Raw genomic sequence first — 20,033 nt, 5'->3', positions numbered from 1 at the left:
CAGAGTCACCGATACGGTAACAAGCAAGCTGTCTGCTCCCTTCTGTCCTGCAGGATTTCGACGTGACAGTGCGATCTCTAAGTGCCGTCCGGAAACACGAGGACGAGCCCGGACAGGGGAGCTGACCCAGAGGCGACATCACAGTGGCCTGACCCCCTCCACGTGGCTTTCGTTCAGGTGCAAGGGGATGAACGTGCACTGCTGCAGGCCCCGTGCTTTGGATGTTCTCATCAAAGCAACCAAACCGCGTGAAGCAAAAGCAGGAAGGACACGAGGCCCAAAGCAGGAGACACATCCAGCCTAGGGCCCGTCACGTCTACAACAGGTCCGTCCTGGGCTGGGCTGGGCTGGGCCTGCTTCACTGTGGCCCGTAGTGCCCGGTGATGGGCCCAGGACCTGCGGCCGGGCGTGCGTGCCGCAGCTGAGGCTGGAGAACCCAGGCAGCGCTGCAAACCTCTCCCATCTCTTCTAGAAATAACTTCTCCCTGAGGCAACATGTTAGCACTGAGAACAGAACCTGTTAGAACACGGGGAGGCCGTCTTCATGGAAACAGAGAGGAGCCCGTTTCCCCAGTTACTGCACCCAAGACACAAACAGCCCCGCCCTCCCGTGCCCACGCCCAGCGCCATGCCCGACACCGGGGTCTCTCGGACAGACGCTGGGTGACCCGCCTTCCCCTCCACCTTCTCCACGGCCACAGACGGCTGTCCACACCTCCAAGTCTGTGCCCTGCTGAGCCGCCCCGAGTCCCAGCAGAGGCTCACCTTTTATTTCAAGAAAACGTCACTGTGAATGCTGCTAAGGTCATGAAATGAAAAACAGTCCCGCGACCCGATTTTCCATAGGGAAGAGCCCTCGTCACCAGCCCCTCTGTCAGAGCCTCCCTCAGAGAGGGACCTGCAGCTTTGACCCCTCCAGGGGTCACCCCCCTCGTACTCCTTGCTCAGACCTGGAACGGGTCTATTTCCACAGGCTTGACCCCTTCCTGGTTCTCCTCTATACACTGTCCAACTGACTCACTCACTCAACACGTGTTTATGTTGCTTACTGTCTGCCTGACGCTTGGGAACAGCAGTGAACACACAAAGCCCTCTGCCCTCTTCCGTGTGTGTGTGTGTCCATGTGTGTATCTCTGTCTGCATGTCGGTGTCCTACTCCCCCTGCAGGGTCACGTGCCACGGCCACACGACCTAAAAAAACGCTGCTGAGCCACAATCCCATTCAGAAACTACGAGATCGTGTGGACCTGCAGGACGGGGTCAGGTGGCATTGCGATAACCTTGCTAAGGAATGCCACACGCTGCGCTGCACATTTTTATTCCGTGGTCCAAAACAGGCATGTGTCAACCTGTGTAGTATATGTTTGTTTTTACAAAGCACAGTGGCATGTATATAAAACCTGCATGAATTTTAAGATGAAACACAAGACTTGAAAGCAGTGTCTCCCGCTGCGGCAGGCTGCTCAGGACCCGGCTCTCTGGCCTCTGGTGGTAGAGGACACAGCTGTCCTCTGCCTGGGTAACTGTAGCTGCCTGTGACCTGGGTGGCCCCCCGGCCCAGGGCTCAGTCTGCCCACAACTAGGGTCTGACGCACAGAAGCCTATGTCTTCTCCATCCTGGGTCCACGGTGCATGCACGGCGCCCAGAGCATCTGTAAGAAGGCACTCGAGACCTGTTTGCCAGATGAATTACCAACATTCCCAATCATCGTGTGTATTTTTGTTAACACAAGAATAACATGTAGCTATGTCTTAAGGCCATGCAAAGTCTTGATGGACTAACGAGTTAAAAAAATAGGGGGCTTCCCTGGTGGCGCAGTGGTTGAGAGTCCTTCTGCCGATGCAGGGGACATGGGTTCGTGCCCCGGTCCGGGAAGATCCCACATGCCGCGGAGCGGCTGGGCCCGTGAGCCATGGCCGCTGGGCCTGCGCGTCCGGAGCCTGTGCTCCGCAAGGGAAGAGGCCACAACAGTGAGAGGCCCGCGTACCGCAAAAAAAAAACAAAAAACAAAAAAACGCTAGGCCAATTTCTAGTTTAAACTAAATGTTTCTTCCCGTCCTCTCCCTGTAACCCTGACTGGAAGCCTAGACACCACGGTGAGTGACACAGACGCAGGCAGCTGCACACCCCACACTGTGACCACGGGACCTCCAGTTTGGGTGGAGATGAGGTTTCAGGGGGCGAGAAGGCTCCGTCCCGCTGAATGGGGACCTGGTGGGGAAAGCACTCAGCGTGACTGGAGTCATCTTGTAATTGCCGCTCTGCCCTTTGGAGGTGACTGAGCCGACCTGGGGATGTCCAGGCTGGTCCCCCCCCCCAACCGCCATTTCCACCCACAAATGCAGAGGGCTTTGCCCTGGGAGAGCTGCTGTCCCCCGAAGGCTGACACCACGGTGGCCCCGGGGCGGGGCAGTGCAGGTACCTGGGAGGGGGCGCTGCACGAGAGCCCGGCCAGCTCGCCGATGCGCGCGGCGGCCGTGGGGTTGCTGGAGCTGATAAGGACCGGGGGGCTGATCTCCACGGAGTGGCGCTGCTGGGTGGCCTGCGACGCCCTGCCGGCCGTGGTCAGGGAGGTGAACGAGTGCCGCTTCTTCGTGTTCTTCTTGGCTTCGGGCTGCCTGGGGGCCGCGCTGCTCGGGGCAGCGGCCGGGGCGCCCTCCGCAGCGCCAACGCCCCCCGCGGGAGGCTGGTCCCACTCAATCAGCTGCTTGGCCGCCGAGTTAAACTGCAAACCAGCAGAGGACACGAGAAGGTCAGATGACAGGGATTCTCGACACCCTCGTATCTAAAGCTGAGCATCATCACTTTAAAGTCTGCGGGTGCAAGTACACCTTTCCTCCCACGTGAGATGTCTTTTCTCTCGATACGTACATCACAGAGAGATGCTAAGCCGAGGACAAACAATTCCAATGCAACACCAGCAAGACTAAGAACATTTTTCTCCCCCAAGAATCTTCAGAATGTCTAATGTTAAACGTTGCCAGTTAACAAATGAAGATTTATTTCGGCCCCCGAGGAAATGCAGGGAACAGTGGGGAGCAGGGTGTGTGGTCTCAGGGCAGCCTCTACTGCTTGGTAACAGCTGGGCTCTGCTGCCGGCGGTGACTGCGGGCAGGACCGCCACCATGAACCTGGCACACTTCCACGGGAATTACCGCCCCCTACGTCCCTGTCCTGTGCGGGCCCTCACAGAAGTGTCGGCAGAAACTCCTGATGACTTTTACTTTTGAAAATCACGTGCCCGCGATTTTCCTGAGCTTAAATTTTGAATCATAACACGTTGAGACCTGAAATCCAAGTCCTGCTGCCAAGTGAACTTGGCCTGTTTGAAAAGTTGTCTGAGTGTAAAGTTGGGGCCCGACGGTTTGTCAAAAGCTGCCCACGGCGTTGGGAATGCCAGCAAGAAAGAACACAGGGTGTTTCTGTTCCCTGAGGTCAAATGCAACATTTCTAGAAAGCCTGCATGACAAGCAGCCGCATATGTACTTACCCAGATGGTACAGTCACAGGAAACATCAGGCACAGTTTAACCTCTTAACAACCATGAAGAGGAAAAACAATAAGCTCCTCGAAGAGAACTGGGGAAACAGTAAGGATGGTGGGGATTTTCCCATCCCAGCACTTTGCACATGCCTCTTTCATCAAAGGCTCTTTTCGCACCTAACTGGTTTACAACTGTGTCTCCCCAACCGTGGACGAGGACGTCCTCCCAGGATGGAAATCCTGTCGCGATACTGAAAGATGTGAACTTGCTCTGGCACCCGTGGCTCAGGAAGTTGGTGACTGAGCTCTGAAGCCAGTGCTTCCAGGTGAAAACCGACTCAGAGGGTTCCTGGGGACCCGCCGTCACGTGGCCTGACAGCTTTTCTATCACAAGCCTACCCCTCCTTCAGACCGCAGAGATTCTATCCACGTAAAAACTTTCAAGACTCGCAGGCAGTAACGCCCCAGTAATGCTGGGCGATGCCCGAGTGCCAGGGGCAGGGGGAGGGGAAGCATGACTCCAGCGGGTGTTAGGGACTAAGGGTGGGCTGCTGGGAAGGGGCGGCATTTGGCCCGGAGACCCCGTGTTCACAATGCTGCCTTGGTCCCGAGAGAATCATATGCCCCAGGAAGCAAGGCCATGGCTGTTTTCACGGCAGGAGTGGCCCAGACCTCGGGACAGAGCGGCAGACTGTGTGGGGCGAGGGTCCTTGTTCCTGCACAGGCTGGGGACGAGGGTCTGAAATTGGAGCAGACAGAACAGTCCCTTCATTGCCCTCACCCCAAACCCATCACCCAGTGAGACGGAAGAGCAGGACTGCGATGCCAGAGCTCAGGGGTCTGGGCATGCCTCCTTCCAGGGTGAGCTCACCTCGACGGGAAAGCAAGGACCCGACGGCTTTTCACGGAATTTCGAGGAACTCTGTATGAGCTACAGTGTGGCTTTCTTTCCACGACCTTCTCTAGCCACAACACCTAAGTTCACTGTCCACCCACAAAACAAATCTGTGCCCTAAAACACCTTCCTCCCAACCCTGGGTGAGAACTAGCTGGTAAGATTCAGGGTGGACACCAGGTAATTCAGTAGCTGGGGCACAAAGCAGGGAGCCGCAGGATTTGCTGATCTTAAAATGGTAAATGTCCCTTTCTGGGACACCCTGAAATTTAGAAGGAATTAGTCTTTGAGAACTTTCGGAAGCATAAATGAACACGAGGAAGGAAATACTGACATAATAATAGTAATAACAGCAGTCATAACAAGGCAATTTAAGAAACATCAAGATATTTTCTGTGTGCAGCTGGCCTCTTTGCTAAAGAGAATACAGTCTTTTTAAAATACAGCACTTAGGGCTTCCCTGGTGGTGCAGTGGTTAAGAGTCTGCCTGCTGATGCAGGGGACGCGGGTTCGAGCCCCGGTCCAGGAAGATCCCACATGCCGCGGAGCGGCTGGGCCCGTGAGCCATGGCCGCTGAGCCTGCGCATCCGGAGCCTGTGCTCCACAATGGGGGAGGCCGCAGCAGTGAGAGGCCCGCGTACCACAAAAAAATAAATAAAATACAGTACTTAAATTTTTCTAAAAGAGAGCAAAAAAATTTAATGAGAGCTAAGTTGAATAGTCACGGTTTTATATAAAGCTTTGCAGAGGAATCGGCCTCTAGGTTCTGAGCATCAGAGGCTACACATAGCAGGTCTGTGCAGAGGGACCTTTTCTAATTCATAACCCACTAGGGTGTTTGTTCCTCAACATGATGGTTTTTCAATAAAAGGCAAATAAAGACTTTAAAATATATATTACAAAAGTAATACATGATCATTACTTTGAACAGGAAATAGTGTAGATTTACGGTGAGTAAAAAGTGACGGGCCTCAGCCAGGTTCTGCCTCTGTCTCCCCCGCCGACCTGTTTCCCAGTTCCCTCACACTCGACAGTTTAGAACATACCCTTCCATGTACTTTCTATGTAGATGTTGTTCACTAAGCACCTGCTTGATTAATTTTAACACAAATGCAGCCAAGCAGCACATACATTCTCTCCTCTCACAGCATCTCATGAAAAGCCCTTCCTGCGAACAGAGCAGGCTGGTCGCATGGTACCCGCTGCATCCCCCTCTTGTGCACCCTGCCCGAACAACCATATCTGCAAGGCAGACTCCCAAAAGGGAAGCTGTCAGGTCCAAGTGTAGCCTAAAGCATATTTGGAAGGATAGTGCCTAATTGCACTCCAAAAATGTGTCGTTTTCATCATCTCTGAGGGCGAATAAAACGTCCCTGTTCCCCACATTGTTAAGTGTTAGGTGTTACCATTTTAAAAAATCTCTACCAGTTACAGTATTAGGTGTTCTCAATCATTTAAAAAAATCTCTATCAGTTACAGTACTAGGTGTTACCTCTATCAGTTACGGTATTACACGTTATCAATCGTTTTTTAAAATCTCTAGGTGTTATCAACCATTTTTAAAGAACTCTATCAGTTGAAGAGGCAATTTGTATTTTCTTTTAATTTGTATTTCTCTATTAATGAGATTAAGCGTCTTTTTTCTTTTCCTAGGATTTCCTTATTCCCACACTTTATCCATTTTTCGACTGAGTTGTATTTTTCTTATAGATTTATAAGTGCTCTCTACAAAGTACAAAAATCATTCTTTAATATACTGTGTATGCATGTATGTATATGAATGTGTATATATCTCCATTAAGTTAGAAACATTGTTCCAATTTGTTTTTTAACTTGATATGTTTGTCATATATACATTTTTCTTGGATGGGCAAATTTATTCACCTTTTCCATTATGGCATCTCAAGCTAACATCATGCTTTAAAAATCTTTTTTCTACAATCATTTTTAAAAATAAGATCACTTTTCTCCTAGTATATTTATGGTTCCTCCCTTTGTCCGTGTCTTTGAACCACGAGGATGTGTGAAGACTGAAGCAGAGACAGTGCGTTCTTTCTTCCAGGGGCCCAGCAGCTTGTAGAGCACCCATCCTCTCCTGTCAGCTCTGAAAAGCCACCTTCAGAAGCCAGGGTCAAAGGGAGAACCCTCTGCTGCGCTGCCAGGCCCAGTGCCCAGTCCCCAGGGACGATGCTACTGGGTGGAAATTCATGCCACTACCCCTTCAAAGCAGAAATGAGTGTCTGCCTCACGTCACAGTCCTCTGCAAACTGTTTTTACACAAGGGCAACGGGGAATTTGCTTTTCCGTCCCTGCAATTTGGGTAACAAGGCTTTTGTTTTGGGATGATCTAAATACAAAAGCAAGCTTAGTCTTCATTCATAAAAGGAGACTTCCCCACAGCAGAGGAATAAACGGAGAGACTGAAGGGCGTAGTCAGAAGTCTCTTTAATGGATCCGGAAGCCTCCCCCAGGTAGCAGCTCCATTTAGGCGTCTGTAGAGATGTGCTGAACGAATAAAGACGTGCTGGCCTCTCAGAACCACTGAGGGAAGGGAGCACTGCCTCAAGACCAGCACTGTCCCACCAAAGTAGAAAGAGAGCCACAAGTGTGATGTGAAATTTTCCAGTAGCCACATTTTAAAACATAAAAAGCAGCAGGTAAAATTAATAACGTATCTTACTGAACATACGGAAGATGTCATCCCTTCAGCATGTAATCAGTATAAAGTTACGGAGACAGGTACGCCCTCTGTTTGGTATGAGTTTTGCCATCCGCTGGGCACTGGCCTCCCGCCTGCATCCCAGCTGGGACAAGGCACAGCGAGAGTGTCCCCGGAGGCGCATCAGCAGCTCACGGCGCGCGGGTGGGTGGGGTGGGGTGGGGCCCGTCTCCTGAGTTCATCTCTCCTGAGTTCATCGAGCGCAAAGAACGTGCGGAACGGGAAGGACACCGACGTGCGCCTCCATGCCGCGTCTCTGCAGCGTCCTGGATCCGAACGGCTGGCCAGGAACACGGCACTGCCAGCCCCACGCTCGGAGGAGCTGCTTCGCTGACCAGTCCCTTACCTTCCCCTCCGGTGGCCCCGGTGACTGGAAAATAAATACGCTAGCATGTTCTTTTCCGGGTTTCTGACTATGAAATGTAAGGGATGAAGGGAGGGAGCACGTCATCGAAACCCTGAAAGAAGTTTCCTTCAGGGGAGCTGAGGAAAGGACCATCGAGCCTGGAGGTGAAAGGCCCAGGCGGTCTCAGGCCCCCATCCTAGCCGGCTGAGGAACAGTGGGGCCATTCGAATGCCCTGGCTTCAGGTTGACACACCAGGACGGGAACCTCTGTCCTGTGCACCAGGGGGCGCGGGGACAGGCCTGTCACCTGTGATGCGCCACACGAATGTGGTTTACTCTCACCATCACTCGCGGCCCAGCCTGCCCTTCACTTGCCCCGTCGCCTGGGGGGATGCGGGTGCGTGTCTCCTGTTTCTCAGACGTCACATGAGGCTGGCCTTTGCGATCTAGAAAGTCTTATGCCCATACAAGGGACAAATGCCTTTTCTCAACACCAAACAGAAAGACCCCCTTCACAGTAGGCAGAGGCCGAGACCTTGGGTCCACGGTGACCGGAGTTAAAGCTCGGGGACACCTTCCCTCACCCCTACTTTCTCTGAGCGACTGTTATAAGCGGGGCGCAGTGCCGGGCGGGGAGAGAGAAACATCCCCTCGACTCGGGAGAGAAGAGGTCCAGGGAAGCGGCACCTGGGTTTCTAGCAGTAATCGGGGGCTGTGCCATCATGTGTCTGCAGAGCTGGGGCAGGAGAGGTCAGGGGACGCCAGCAGCAATGGTGGACGCTTCAGCGACCTAGGGAGGGTCTCTCTCTCTCTCTCCTCTCCCCCCCCCTCCTCTCTTCTCCTCTCTCTCCCTCTCTCTCCTCTCTCTCTCTCTCTCCCTCTCCCCCTCTCTTCCCATCTCTCTCTCTCTCCCTCTCTCTCCCTCTCCCTCTCTCTCTCTTTCGCTCTCTCTCTTCCACCTCTTCCCATCTCTCTCCCTCTCCCTCTCCCTCTCTCTTCTCTCTCTTCCGCTCTCTCTCTCCCCCTCTTCCCATCTCTCTCTCTGCTCTCTCTCTCTCTCCCTCCCTCTCTCTCTCTCCCTCTCTCCTTCGCTCTCTCTCTCCCCCCTCTTCCCATCTCTCTCTCTTCTCTCTCCCCCTCTCTTCCCATCTCGCTCTCTCTTCTCTCTCCCCTCTCTCTTCCCCTCTCTCTCTCTCTGCTCTCTCTCCCTCTCTCTCCCCCTCTCTCTCTCTCTCTCCCTCCCTCTCTCTCTCTCTCTCCCTCTCTTCCTCTCTCCTTCGCTCTCTCTCCCCCTCTCTCTTCCCCTCTCTCTCCCTCTCTCTCTTCTCTCTTTCGCTCTCTCTCTCCCTCTCTCCCCCCCTCTCTTCCCATCTCTCTCTCTCCCTCTCTCTCTCCCCCTCTCTCCTTCGCTCTCTCTCTCCCCCTCTCTCTTCCCATCTCTCTCTCTCTCTCTCTGCAGCTGCTGCCAGTGTCAGCTGATTCTTTTTTAAAGGAAAGCTAGACATTTAAGCCTATGTAAAATCTCCTGATTTTCCATCTGAACAACGAATTAAAACGAAAGCACCCTGCAAGCCAAGCGTGGAAGTCCTAAAGGCCATGCCAGCCGTGGGCTCTGACAGGGCAGGAAGCGTGAAGAACATGCAGGGCCAGGAGGGGGCGACGGCGCCCAGGACCGCCGGCTAGGAGGAGACCAGGGGGGCGGGGCCGGCCGGGGGCGGGGCCGGCCGGGGGCGGGGGCGGGGCGGGGGCCGGGGGCTTTTGCAGGGAAAGGAAGAAGCAAGCATCACGGCTGGGGTCCCCATCGCGGGAGGGTAAAGCACGACAGCAGCTGGCCGGCAGCCCGGAGGGCGATGACCGCAGGGACAGCCAGTGACCCTGGGGATTCTGGCAGGAGAGGAGGAGGGAAGTGGCACCGTCACTGAGGGGCGTGCAGACAGCGTACAGCCCGAAGACGGCGAGAGGCTGACCCTCCTCCAACAGGAAGGGGAGCCTGGGCGAGCAAACACTGGAAATGGAAACCAGCAAAGGTGCGCGGATGCAGCCCTGTCTGGGGGAGCAGGTGCGGAGGGGCAGCCCTGACCCCAGGACGACAGAGACGCCAACAGTGACCACGCAGGGAGGGCGGGGGGAGCTGGACCCCGAAGGTCAAGGCTGAAGGGCAGGCCCACCATTACCTCGGCAGCGACAGATCAATCGCGGTACCCAGGAGAGCGCCCAATGGATGACTTAAAACCTGGGCCAGCTCACTGCCCTGTGCTCCTGGATCTGACAAGACACCAGGTTTGGGGTGTGTTTCTCTCTCACCAAACACACACAGTAAACAAGAAACGTCTGGTAACCTAAAGGATACGATCAACAACACATTCCGTCTTCAAGGACCTCGTGAGTAGATGCAGGAAGAAATATACACACATCCACCTCAGGAGGTTAAGAATATGGAACTGCCATTAAATTCTAAGCAAGCATTTGTTGATGTGACAGGACACACGGACAGAAATCCCACGTTGATATGTAATCAGTTAATAAACTGGTGAACGATATTTCGCCCCCCTCTCCTGGAACCCAAAGTGTTGGGGGCAGCAGGTGGGAAAAAGAGAGCCAGGAAGGGATCGGCACAGAAGAGGCCATGCGGCGACCCCGCACAGGGGTTTGGGACCTTCCTCCCCCTTCCCGCCTGCGGAGATGCCTGCTCACACACCCGAAAGGCCCGGGGGACAGGCCACTCCACTGTCACCAGGGCAGCTGCTCCACACCACCTCCCGACACCCTTCCTGAAACACGTCTACTTCACTACAGGGAAGCGTCTTCCCAGGAGCTTCGTCAAGGTGCCACAGATGCACACAAATATGCAGGACACTCATTCTGTCTCTTCCAGGACACAAGACAACCCTCGCCTAATTAAACGGCACCTACTTCACTGCTTTTATTTGGGGGGGGGGGGCTGCATTGGGTCTTCGTTGCTGTGCGCGGGCTTTCTCTAGTTGCAGCGAGCGGGGGTTACTCTTCATTCTGGTGCGCGGGCTTCTCATTACGGTGACTTCTCTCCGTTGTGGAGCACGGGCTCTAGGCGCACGGGCTTCAGTAGTTGTGACACGCGGGCTCAGCAGTTGTGGCTCATGGGCTTAGTTCCTCCACGGCATGTGGGATCTTCCCAGACCAGGGATCGAACCCCTGTCCCCTACATTGGCGGGCAGATTCTCAACCACTGCGCCACCAGGGAAGTCCCTACTTCACTTCTTTAAAAAACCTTAGTTACTACCGAATTTAGGGTGTATAAAGCAATGTGATAAAAATTTCAAATAATAAAATTTAAGACCTTAAAATATTGTGGTTTTAATGAACGTGTGATTTTTTTCTTAAAAAAGGCAACCTCAGTTCTTTGAAATTGTTGAATGGTTCATCATTTCTGAAAATTAACCTTCTGCGTGTTCAAACCTGACAAGTTGTCCCTAGTCTTGATGAAAAATCAAAATGAACTAAACACTTCTTAAGCGAAGCTTGGTAATAGCAGTGATTCTGTACCAACCTTAGGAAGACCAGCCATCATCACATATCCTCAGAGGCAACTGCAGGGCAGGGGTCTAGGGCAGACACAGGCTGTCTGAGAAAGACCACAATTCACCTCTCAATTACTGGCTGGGTGTCCCTAAACAAGACACTTGTTTAAAAAATGGAAAAATAATTGACTAAATTACAGTTTAGCTCCTAAAACGTTTATTATGCAGTCACAAAAACTGATGGTTAGTAGCACTATAATAGTGTAGAGAACGGCAAAATCATATGTGTGGTCTCATTAAATAAAGCACAGGGAGAAAGAATGGAAGGATATTTACCAAAATGATATGTGATGGGCCTAAGGGTTCTTTCTTTCCTTTCCAACTCTTCTGGAATGTGATTATACCATAGACATAAAATCATTAAAAATGTTTTTTTATCTACGAAGTGGCTCCCAGGAAAACACTGAATCCTACACACACGTAACTACACTCTTGGCACGCGCCAGGCTTTAAGAACGGACAAGCTGCAAACGACGGAAGTTTGACACAAGGGGAGGGCTGCTCTGTTTTGTTTCTGCAAAGGAGAATCAGGGGAAGAATGGCTTCATGAGAAATGACAGTTTTCATCAGGACCCTGAAGAAAGGGTGAGCTTTCCACAGACACATGGACCAAGAAACATTCCCGATGAGCTGTAAAGGTATGGAAAATTCCCAGGTATGGAATTTTCCAGGAACAATCATCAGACCAATTTAGTGAGGGCCCAGGGGAATACGGCCAGGCTAAAGAATTTGAGGACTCCTAGGGGAAAGCGCTGCGGACATTAGACACCAACTAGTCATTACCCTTGGCCTCTGCTCCAGGCTCCACGGGACGCCTGCAGGTTTATGTTCTATGAAACTACCCAGAGTGCTGGAAACTGCCTGCTCGTGAAGCGAGAAGTCGATAAACATTAACCCATCTTTGGAATCTCAGCTCCCAGAGTGTGTTCCTGATGGAAAACAAAAGGAAACTCTTAAATTGTAAAGAGGCTGCTGCATAACAGATGGGGTGCAAACTGCCCTAAATAAATCCTTTCCTAATCTACAGGGCTCCTTTTCCGATTGGGTCTGGCCAGGTTGCCTCGAGCTGTCCGCAGCGAGCAGGGGTTTTTCCTCGAGTCCAGAGACCTGCCTCTGCCCTGAGAAATTCGGAATCCAGAGATCCTCTCCCCTTCCGTCATTGTGGCAAAACAAAATGCAACTATTACTTGCACCAAGCTGACAGCTCTCAGAGGATACGAGCGCAGCGCAGGACAGAGCCCATGGGGCTGAAAGCCCTACTCAAAGCAGGGCCGGTGTAGACGTGGAGGTGAACGAATGTATTACACTGGGCACGGGGTAAGTCTCCGTCACCGGTTCCTCAACAGCAACTCGATTTCATTTATAGACGTTAATTTACCTCCCTCACCAGTTCCTCAACAGCAGCTCTAGATTTCATTTATAGAAATTAATTTACCTCAAAAATGGAGGGAGAAAGTTATTGCGGCAAGCAACTGCCTTTCTGACTTGCCAACAATGTCTCTAAATGTATTTTATAAAAATTACTTCACTTCAGAATTGAAGGGGTATTTGGAAGCCAAGCAATATCATAATTCTCTTTCCAACTGGCCCCCAATTTTCCTCCATTTCTCGTTTAAAAAGAAAAGATTTCAGTGAATTGAACATTTCACTTTTGCATTTAAAAGGAAAAGAATACATCCCAAAATACGAATGACAGAATATCTTTTTACATTGTTCAATCCGCTCTCTCTGATGAAGAGATCAGAGACGACGATTTTGATCCTCGGTTCTCATTACTCTCCAGAGCAGGGGGCCCCAACTGGCTGAATGTTAGGAAGCAGGCTGCACGGCAGAAGGTGAGCAGCGGGCCAGCAAGCAAAGCTCCATCTGTATTTACAGCCGCTCCCCATTGCTCTCATTGCCGCCTGAGCTCCGCCTCCTGTCAGATCAGTGGTGGCACTAGATTCTCACAGGAGCGCGAACCCTACTGTGAACCGTGCATGCGGGGGATGTAGGTTGCGCGCTCCTTATGAGAATCGAATGCCTGGTGATCTGAGGTGGAGCTGAGGCGGTGATGCTAGCGCTGGGGAGCGGCTGCAAATACAGATGATCCTTAGCAGAGAGGTCTGACGGCACAGAGACCATCATAAATCAACTGCAGACTCCGGTCAAAACCTTATCAGTGAGTGGCAAGTGAAAACAAGCTCAGGACTCCCAATGATTCTTCATTATGGTGAGTCGCATAATTATTTCATCATATATTACAATGTAATAATAATAGAAATAAAGTGCACAATCAATGTAACACGCTTGAACCATCCCCAAACAATTCCCACCCCACCGCCAGTCCATGGAAAAATTGTCTTCCACGAAACCAGTCCCTGGTGCCGAAAAGGTTAGGGACCGCTGTTCTAGCACAAAGACTCTAAGAAGTAAAGTGAACAAGGCTCTTCTTAGCTCCTTCAAGGGGCACCTTGGCAACTTCAAACCCGATACCTAAACCTGCACCTGTAATTCCCTGAAACACAGATGACATCTCCCAAGTCCCCATGTCCACAGAAAAGGAAGCTATCATCCCCCTGAAGGCCGCTGGTGCTCCGGGAGACCCGCACACGTGACTTTCCACAGTTAAAGCAGATCACACCGTTCTGTTCCCTGGGCACAGAAATATCTCCCAAGATTTGTCTGATTCTGAAAGTTGAAAACAGCAAACCTCTTTACACTTTAAATATGTGCAGTTTATTATACGTCACTCATAACTCCATAAAGTTATTTTAAAAGAATGAGTATCCTTAACAATTAGGCCACCCTACGTCTGCTCAAAGTGAGCCAAAGGAATAGTGTCAAGCAGGTGAAAATTCATGTCAGCACGTATCAAGGAGATCATCCGTAGAGGCTCCAGGATCTAATCCACAGAGTATGGCCACCGTTATTTGAGTCTGGAAAATTCTAAACTAGGCATAACCAAAGATTCACCCAGCTTCATTAGAAAACAATCTCCCTAAAGTCACCGGAGAGACCTTGTGCTTTGAGGATGGTGGGGTCCGGATGTATCACCAAGATAAACCGATGAGAAAATACATGGCTGGGTAGCGAATGCTGGGCGTTCTGGCTGAAAAATGTCAAAGCTGGCCACCTCTGAAACCAGTTCATTCCTGATGTCGGCTCAAAAGGTCCTTGGGTTGCTCACTCACTCATTCAACCCATGTTTACTGAGGGTCAACCAGGGGGAGGTGACACGCAGGGACCTCGGGAGAACGGGTGAACCAGACAAGATGCTGACCCTGGGAGCTCACGTTCCATGCAGGGCGGACACTGGGAGACAGTAACATCCACAGATGAGACAACTACAGGTGACAAGATGCGGTGGAATGATTACGATGACAGCGGTGGTGACGGCCACAGTCCCCCCTACACACCTCTCGCTAGCTGCAGGCAGCACACAGCACCGCTGGACGACCTCACCCTGAGGGCTCTACCATTTTACACATGAGGAGACCAGTCACGCCACAATCACCGGTCCAGCCAAGACTGGAATCCAGGCCGTCTGGGCTCCGAGCCCAAGGTTTTCCAGGATCACAGCACCTGGTGGGTGAGGCAAAGCAGGTGGAAGAGGAAGGACCTCTTTAGACGAGGTGGTGAGGGCAGGCGTGCCCACAGAGGTGACATCGGGGCAGCGATCTAACCCGAGGATGCAGCCCTTCCTTCCGGCAGTTAACTACAGAGCCAGACAGCTGCCTACCAGGCCACACCCACCTCACGCCACCTGCACACGAGGAGTGCTCACTTTCACATTCTATCTGCAGCAGAGTTGCTAACCAATTTTTTTTGTTGAAAAAACTGGGTGATAGTTTATATGAATGACTAAGAATCAAAATATTGTACGACACATTTAATAAAAATGTATAGCTCATAAGCCTACAATACACAACAATGTTTGAAATTCATCCAAAATGCCATATTCAGCACTTACTTCATTCAAACTTTGGGCTTGCTAGGAATTACGTCATCTTTGTCCAAATGACCAGGAAATGTGAATGAGTCAGCTCTGAATTAATGAGGGTGTTAAAATCGTTCGGTTTTGGAGAAGCCCGATATTTCTGAACAAAACAAAGAGCAAGCTACCGATTCCTTTTTAAAAGCGCACTCACTCCTCGACAAATACACCCCTTTACACATATCCTGACACGCTGTCTCCAAGAGGCCCCTGGGTTTCCCCAAGAAACATCTTCCTTCCCTACAGAACAGAACCCACAGCCTCGGGGCTCTGATGGGAGAGTGTCCAGGGGAGCGTGATGGTGATCAAGGCAGGAGACCCCTCACCTTTACAGAGACCGAGGGGCAGAATTCAAGGACATTCACGTGGCCGTTCTCTGCCTAGTCACCCCCAGCCAGACTCTCCTTCTCTGCTCAAACTCTGCAGAATCTGGTACTTTAATCAGAGGTCATTTGTCGGCAGGTCACCGTTTTCTCACCTCCTGTGATACAGGTGGGGAGCCCGGTGCACAGTCCTGGTGCTGGAGGGGAAGGCGGAAGGGAGGTGGGGAGCAGGGATGGGAAGGGCACAGCACCCCACCATTGCCTCTCATGCCCTGGGTCCCCCGACTCGGCTCTCTGCTCAGCCACCGCTGACACTCAGCTCCCAACTCGACCCCAGAGGTCCTGCTCCAGGCCTGCATCCCACCCCCTAGCCCATCCTGCTCAGAGTTTCTGCCCCAGGCAAGTTCCACGGGCATCTCCACGAACCAGCCACCCAGCAGGAGTCGGGGTTCCAGCTTCCGCTGTGACAAGCCCAGATGCCACTCTGCAGACTCAGTTCTGAACTCACTTCCTCACAAGATGTGGCGCTGAGATTCTCTTATAGGACCGCTGCTATCCTTTGGGTCACGGTCCGATCTGAGCTCCAAACCATGGTGCACAGGACACAGCAGGGCCAGGTCCTCTGAGACACACCATCACACACAACCTTCTCACACCTTGGGGGGTAACAGTCTGGGGGAGCAGCACCGTGAAAAAAGCAAAAGCGGGGCTTCCCTGGTGACGCAGTGGTTGAGAGTCCGCCTGCCGATGCAGGGGACTCGGGTTCGTGCCCCGGTCCGGGAGGATCCCATGTGCCACGGAGCGGCTGCGCCCGTGAGCCATGGCCACTGAGCCTGCGCTCCGCAGCAGGAGTGGCCACAGCAGTGAGAGGCCCGCGTACCGCAAAAAAAAAAAACAAAAGCACCTAACACTGGTGGAAACCTAAATGTATATCTACAAGGGATAAGAAAATAACTTGCAAGTGGATTTTTGTAACACAGTCTGTTTTTACAGTGAGGTATGGTCTGGACCCTAAAAGGGTTTACAGAGCAAGAGAAAGACATTATTCAGGAAAAAGCCCCAGTTTTTGATTCCCATGGTTAGCTGGCTTCGCTCCATGTGAGGCTGCCCTGTAAGACAGTCTACGCTTTACATGAACGGCTGAATTTCGGTAGGTTGCTACTGAAATCTGCCACCCCTTCTTCCCCTAAAGGCTGAATCCCCATGCTAATCCCCAGGTGCCAGAAACTTCCATCCTATGGCCTTACATCAAAGGGAAGCTCACGGTCTCCCCGGGAGAGATGATTTGTTCACCTCGTCTCAACTGGCAAAACTGTGGTTCAAATGAGGAAAATACTCTTGTGAAAGAAAAGAGGCAGAAGAATGAAAGTATTTTCCACTTGGGCAGAAGTTTATCTTTCCAACCGAAGTCAGAGTAAATAATCCTCATGACTCAGGTGACTCTCGGTGACTCTGGGTTTGCCGTGGGTGGATCTGTTATGCCTATCACGCAACTCTACACCTGTCCAGTAACAAAAGCACAGCAATCCTCTTCCACGCCTCACACGCCAAGTGCTAGCAAGTAGTATTGCTAATACCCAGCAAGCGAAGACAGGCTCTCACAACTAAGCTCGCGGTACCCACACTCCTCACTGTAACGATTCAGATGCTTGGGAACGCGTGTAACTTTTTGTGACCGCAGTTAGAATATGTAAGTAATGTGCAGGAAGGATTACCTGAGAGCTAAGAATTTTTTTTCTACTGTTTACTTTCAAAGGAGGAAAACATATTTTAATCAACAGGAACAGCTGAAGGATACGGATACACTTCAAGGCTTTTTACATGGTCTGAATTACCTTTCCACAGATTCACGGTAGTCCAGGGGAGTTCTACTAGGAAAACGCTGGCCATCTCACAGTCTGTGGGGAGACTGAACGCTGGCTACGATGACACAATTTGTCATTTTTGTCCTCAGAACCACGCCAAAATAAATGCCTCAGGTGAAAAGACGGGAATACAAGTGGTGTGGGTTTTCTTTTTTTACATCTTAAGATACATGCTTTGATATCTTAAACAAGAGAATTACTCTCAGTTTCCCGATCTGTGCTGTCTCTTACTTTCTGGCCTGTGCACCTGCTGGTTGTGCGGCTCGGGTGTCTTTTCTGCCATAACAATGCACCTTTTCCATGCACATTTACCCAGGACACAGACATCACTAAGAAATCGCTTCTTCCCAGAAGCCTTCTGTGACCTCAGCTAACCTTGTACGGTTGTTTGGGCTGGTCTTTCATTCTTTGAAAATCCCTTCAAATTTTGTTTTTGACATGAGAGTCTCATGACTAAAGGACATGAAAGTTTATGATAGGTATAACAGATTCACTTTGTTATAAAACAGAAACTAACACACCATTGTAAAGCAATTATACTCCAATAAAGATGTAAAAAAAAAAAGAAAGTTTATGATATATGATGTAATAAGGCAGAATGTAACTTCCTAGTTCATTCTTAATTTGTGTTATTCTTTAAAATAATACATGTTAATTTGCACATATTCCTAAAAAGCCTTCGCTGAAGACTTCGCTGAATCGGGTGGGCCATGCCTTTCCGAGTAAAGCTGGTTAAAGGGGGCAGCGTGGCTCGTTATTGCTGGGATGGGGTGAAGGTGGTTCATTGCTTATTTAACGTTTTCTGGAGGCTACCGTGCAAATCACTGTTGCAGTTCTGAGGCGTGGGGCACGTGGAAGAACGCGTCAACAGACAGAAACACGCATCTCTCACCTTAGTCGGGACCTTCGCCAGCCTCTGACCACACAGCTGCCGACAGAAAAGAGTGGCTGCAGACAGCACAGGGGCCGGCAGGGAGCCCAAGGTCCCACTCAACAGACACACCGATGCCCTTAGCAGGGGACAAAGTGCAGAGTTCAAACGTTTCCCAGTCTCCTGGTCCTCAGGAATTGTAGGGCAGGGTAGAGGAATTCCATCCCAGGATTTAGAACAGCTGCATTCCTGGGGCTTTGCGCTATGAGGGCTTTTTTTTTTTATTAATCGATTAGGTTTTTGTCTTTCTTTTTTTCCCCCTAGTTTTATTGAGACATAATGGACATGTAACACTGTATCAGTTCAAGGTGTGCAATAATGATGCGATGCAGGTACATAGTGAGAAGTGATCCTGAGGATTTCTGAATACTCAAATTGCACACTGAAGACTGATTTGCTAAGCAGAACACGAACACAACTGACGTTTCTACAGACGGACTTACCTCAACGTACGAAATTGGAAATATTCCTATTTTGTCTGCCAGCATGCCTTCAGCCCAGTTTTCGTCCACTCTGCGGATCACAGTCAGAACGTCATCCTGAAGAAACAATGAACGTTACTCTACCTCATCCCAGGAAGCTCGCCACCTAATTTTCTTTTCAGTATGGGACTCAAGTCGTAAGAGTACATGAGTAAAAGTTCCATGACGTGTCTTCAGGATGTGAACGGAAGAAGCTGATGAACTGAATGGTAATTAGCAGTCAGCTTGGCCTCCCCCATCAGAACAGACAGCTGTAAACTACCAGCCCCTCCACCGAGGGGCTGACGGCTGAATTTGTTTAGACCCACAAATTGCAACCTCAAATCCCACCCAGGCCCCCTGAACCCCTGGTCCAGATTAATTTTCAGGCTCTTTTCACTTTTTCTCTGATAATACACTAAATACCCATTTAAGTGTACACCCTACTGTTTTTCTTTACCAAAAAAAACACAACATTCTGCTCAAAATCCCAAAGCATTTTATCAATTCAGTAGATAGTCTTGTGTGCTTTGCAGCAAAGAAATTTTCATATAAAATAAGGAAGCAATGACGTTTCACTTTGTTATCCATAATTCAGGGAATTAAAATCCCCGAATGGCGCACACACACCCCGAAACGTAGCTCAGAATTACATTTAGGCCCTAAATACGAAAATGATACCACACAGCACATCAACCAAAATTATCTTTCACAGAGAACAGTTTGTGCACAAAATTACTGTCTTTGTGACTCTGAGAAGCCTGCTTCCAGATATTTTTAGAAGCACAGTGAGATAGTTCACATGAAACTATCATATGTTTTTGCACAAGGAAACAGAAGCCACAGTCTATGCAGTCAGGTACAGAGAAGGCGATGCTGTTCTCACTTTACCTTTGCAAACGGAAGGCAATCTTTGTCGGCTTCCTTGTCTTTAACTTCAAAGTCATAAAGTGCTTTGCACTGAGGCGGGGGCTGAGGTAACGGTTTGATGATCTGCACGAAGTTGGTGGGGAAAAAGCCATGGACCCCGTTGACCTCCCCGTGGTACCAATTTTCATCCACTTGTCGCCGCAAAATGATGATGTCACCTTTGCTGAATTTAAGGTCCCCGGGCTCTTTGCCTTCGTAGTTGTATAATGCTTTGGCACATGGTAACTGAGGTATTCCCTAAAGGAAAGAGAAGAGTTTTAATGAAAGAACGGTCCCCACATGTCTGAAAATCCAACTGTATTATCATGGTTGTTAAGTCAAGGTCAACTCCACACTTTGCCCTACAAAGAAAACCTCACATTAAAAAGCTGTATACTGGGCTTCCCCGGTGGCGCAGTGGTTGAGAGTCCGCCTGCCGATGCAGGGGACACGGGTTCGTGCCCCGGTCCGGGAAGATCCCACATGCCGTGGAGCAGCCGGGCCCGTGAGCCGTGGCCGCTGAGCCTGCGCGTCCGGAGCCTGTGCTCCGCAGCGGGAGAGGCCACA

The 20,033-nt window shown here is 50.7% G+C and overlaps 1 protein-coding gene across 3 annotated transcripts in view; it reads right to left on the bottom strand.

The window, feature by feature from the left end:
* Positions 1–20,033, bottom strand: part of SH3RF1 (SH3 domain containing ring finger 1) — a 159,577-nt gene that overhangs the window by 34,000 nt on the left and 105,544 nt on the right. The window contains exons 3-6 of one of the 3 annotated variants that reach the window (XM_027096533.1): positions 19,449–19,724; positions 18,540–18,635; positions 18,058–18,093; positions 2,424–2,726 (exon numbers count right to left, since the gene is read on the bottom strand). In XM_027096533.1, coding sequence (XP_026952334.1) covers positions 2,424–2,726; positions 18,058–18,093; positions 18,540–18,635; positions 19,449–19,724 — 711 coding nt within the window. The remainder of the gene's footprint in view (positions 1–2,423; positions 2,727–18,057; positions 18,094–18,539; positions 18,636–19,448; positions 19,725–20,033) is intronic. The other 2 variants (XM_027096534.1, XM_027096535.1) reach the window with 2 other exon arrangements.

Source organism: Aethalodelphis obliquidens, unplaced genomic scaffold (assembly GCF_003676395.1).
Source record: "Aethalodelphis obliquidens isolate GAN/ISIS:26980383/991018 unplaced genomic scaffold, ASM367639v1 scaffold103, whole genome shotgun sequence".
Taxonomy (NCBI): domain Eukaryota; kingdom Metazoa; phylum Chordata; class Mammalia; order Artiodactyla; family Delphinidae; genus Aethalodelphis; species Aethalodelphis obliquidens.
This window is presented reverse-complemented; position numbering and strand designations above follow the sequence as displayed.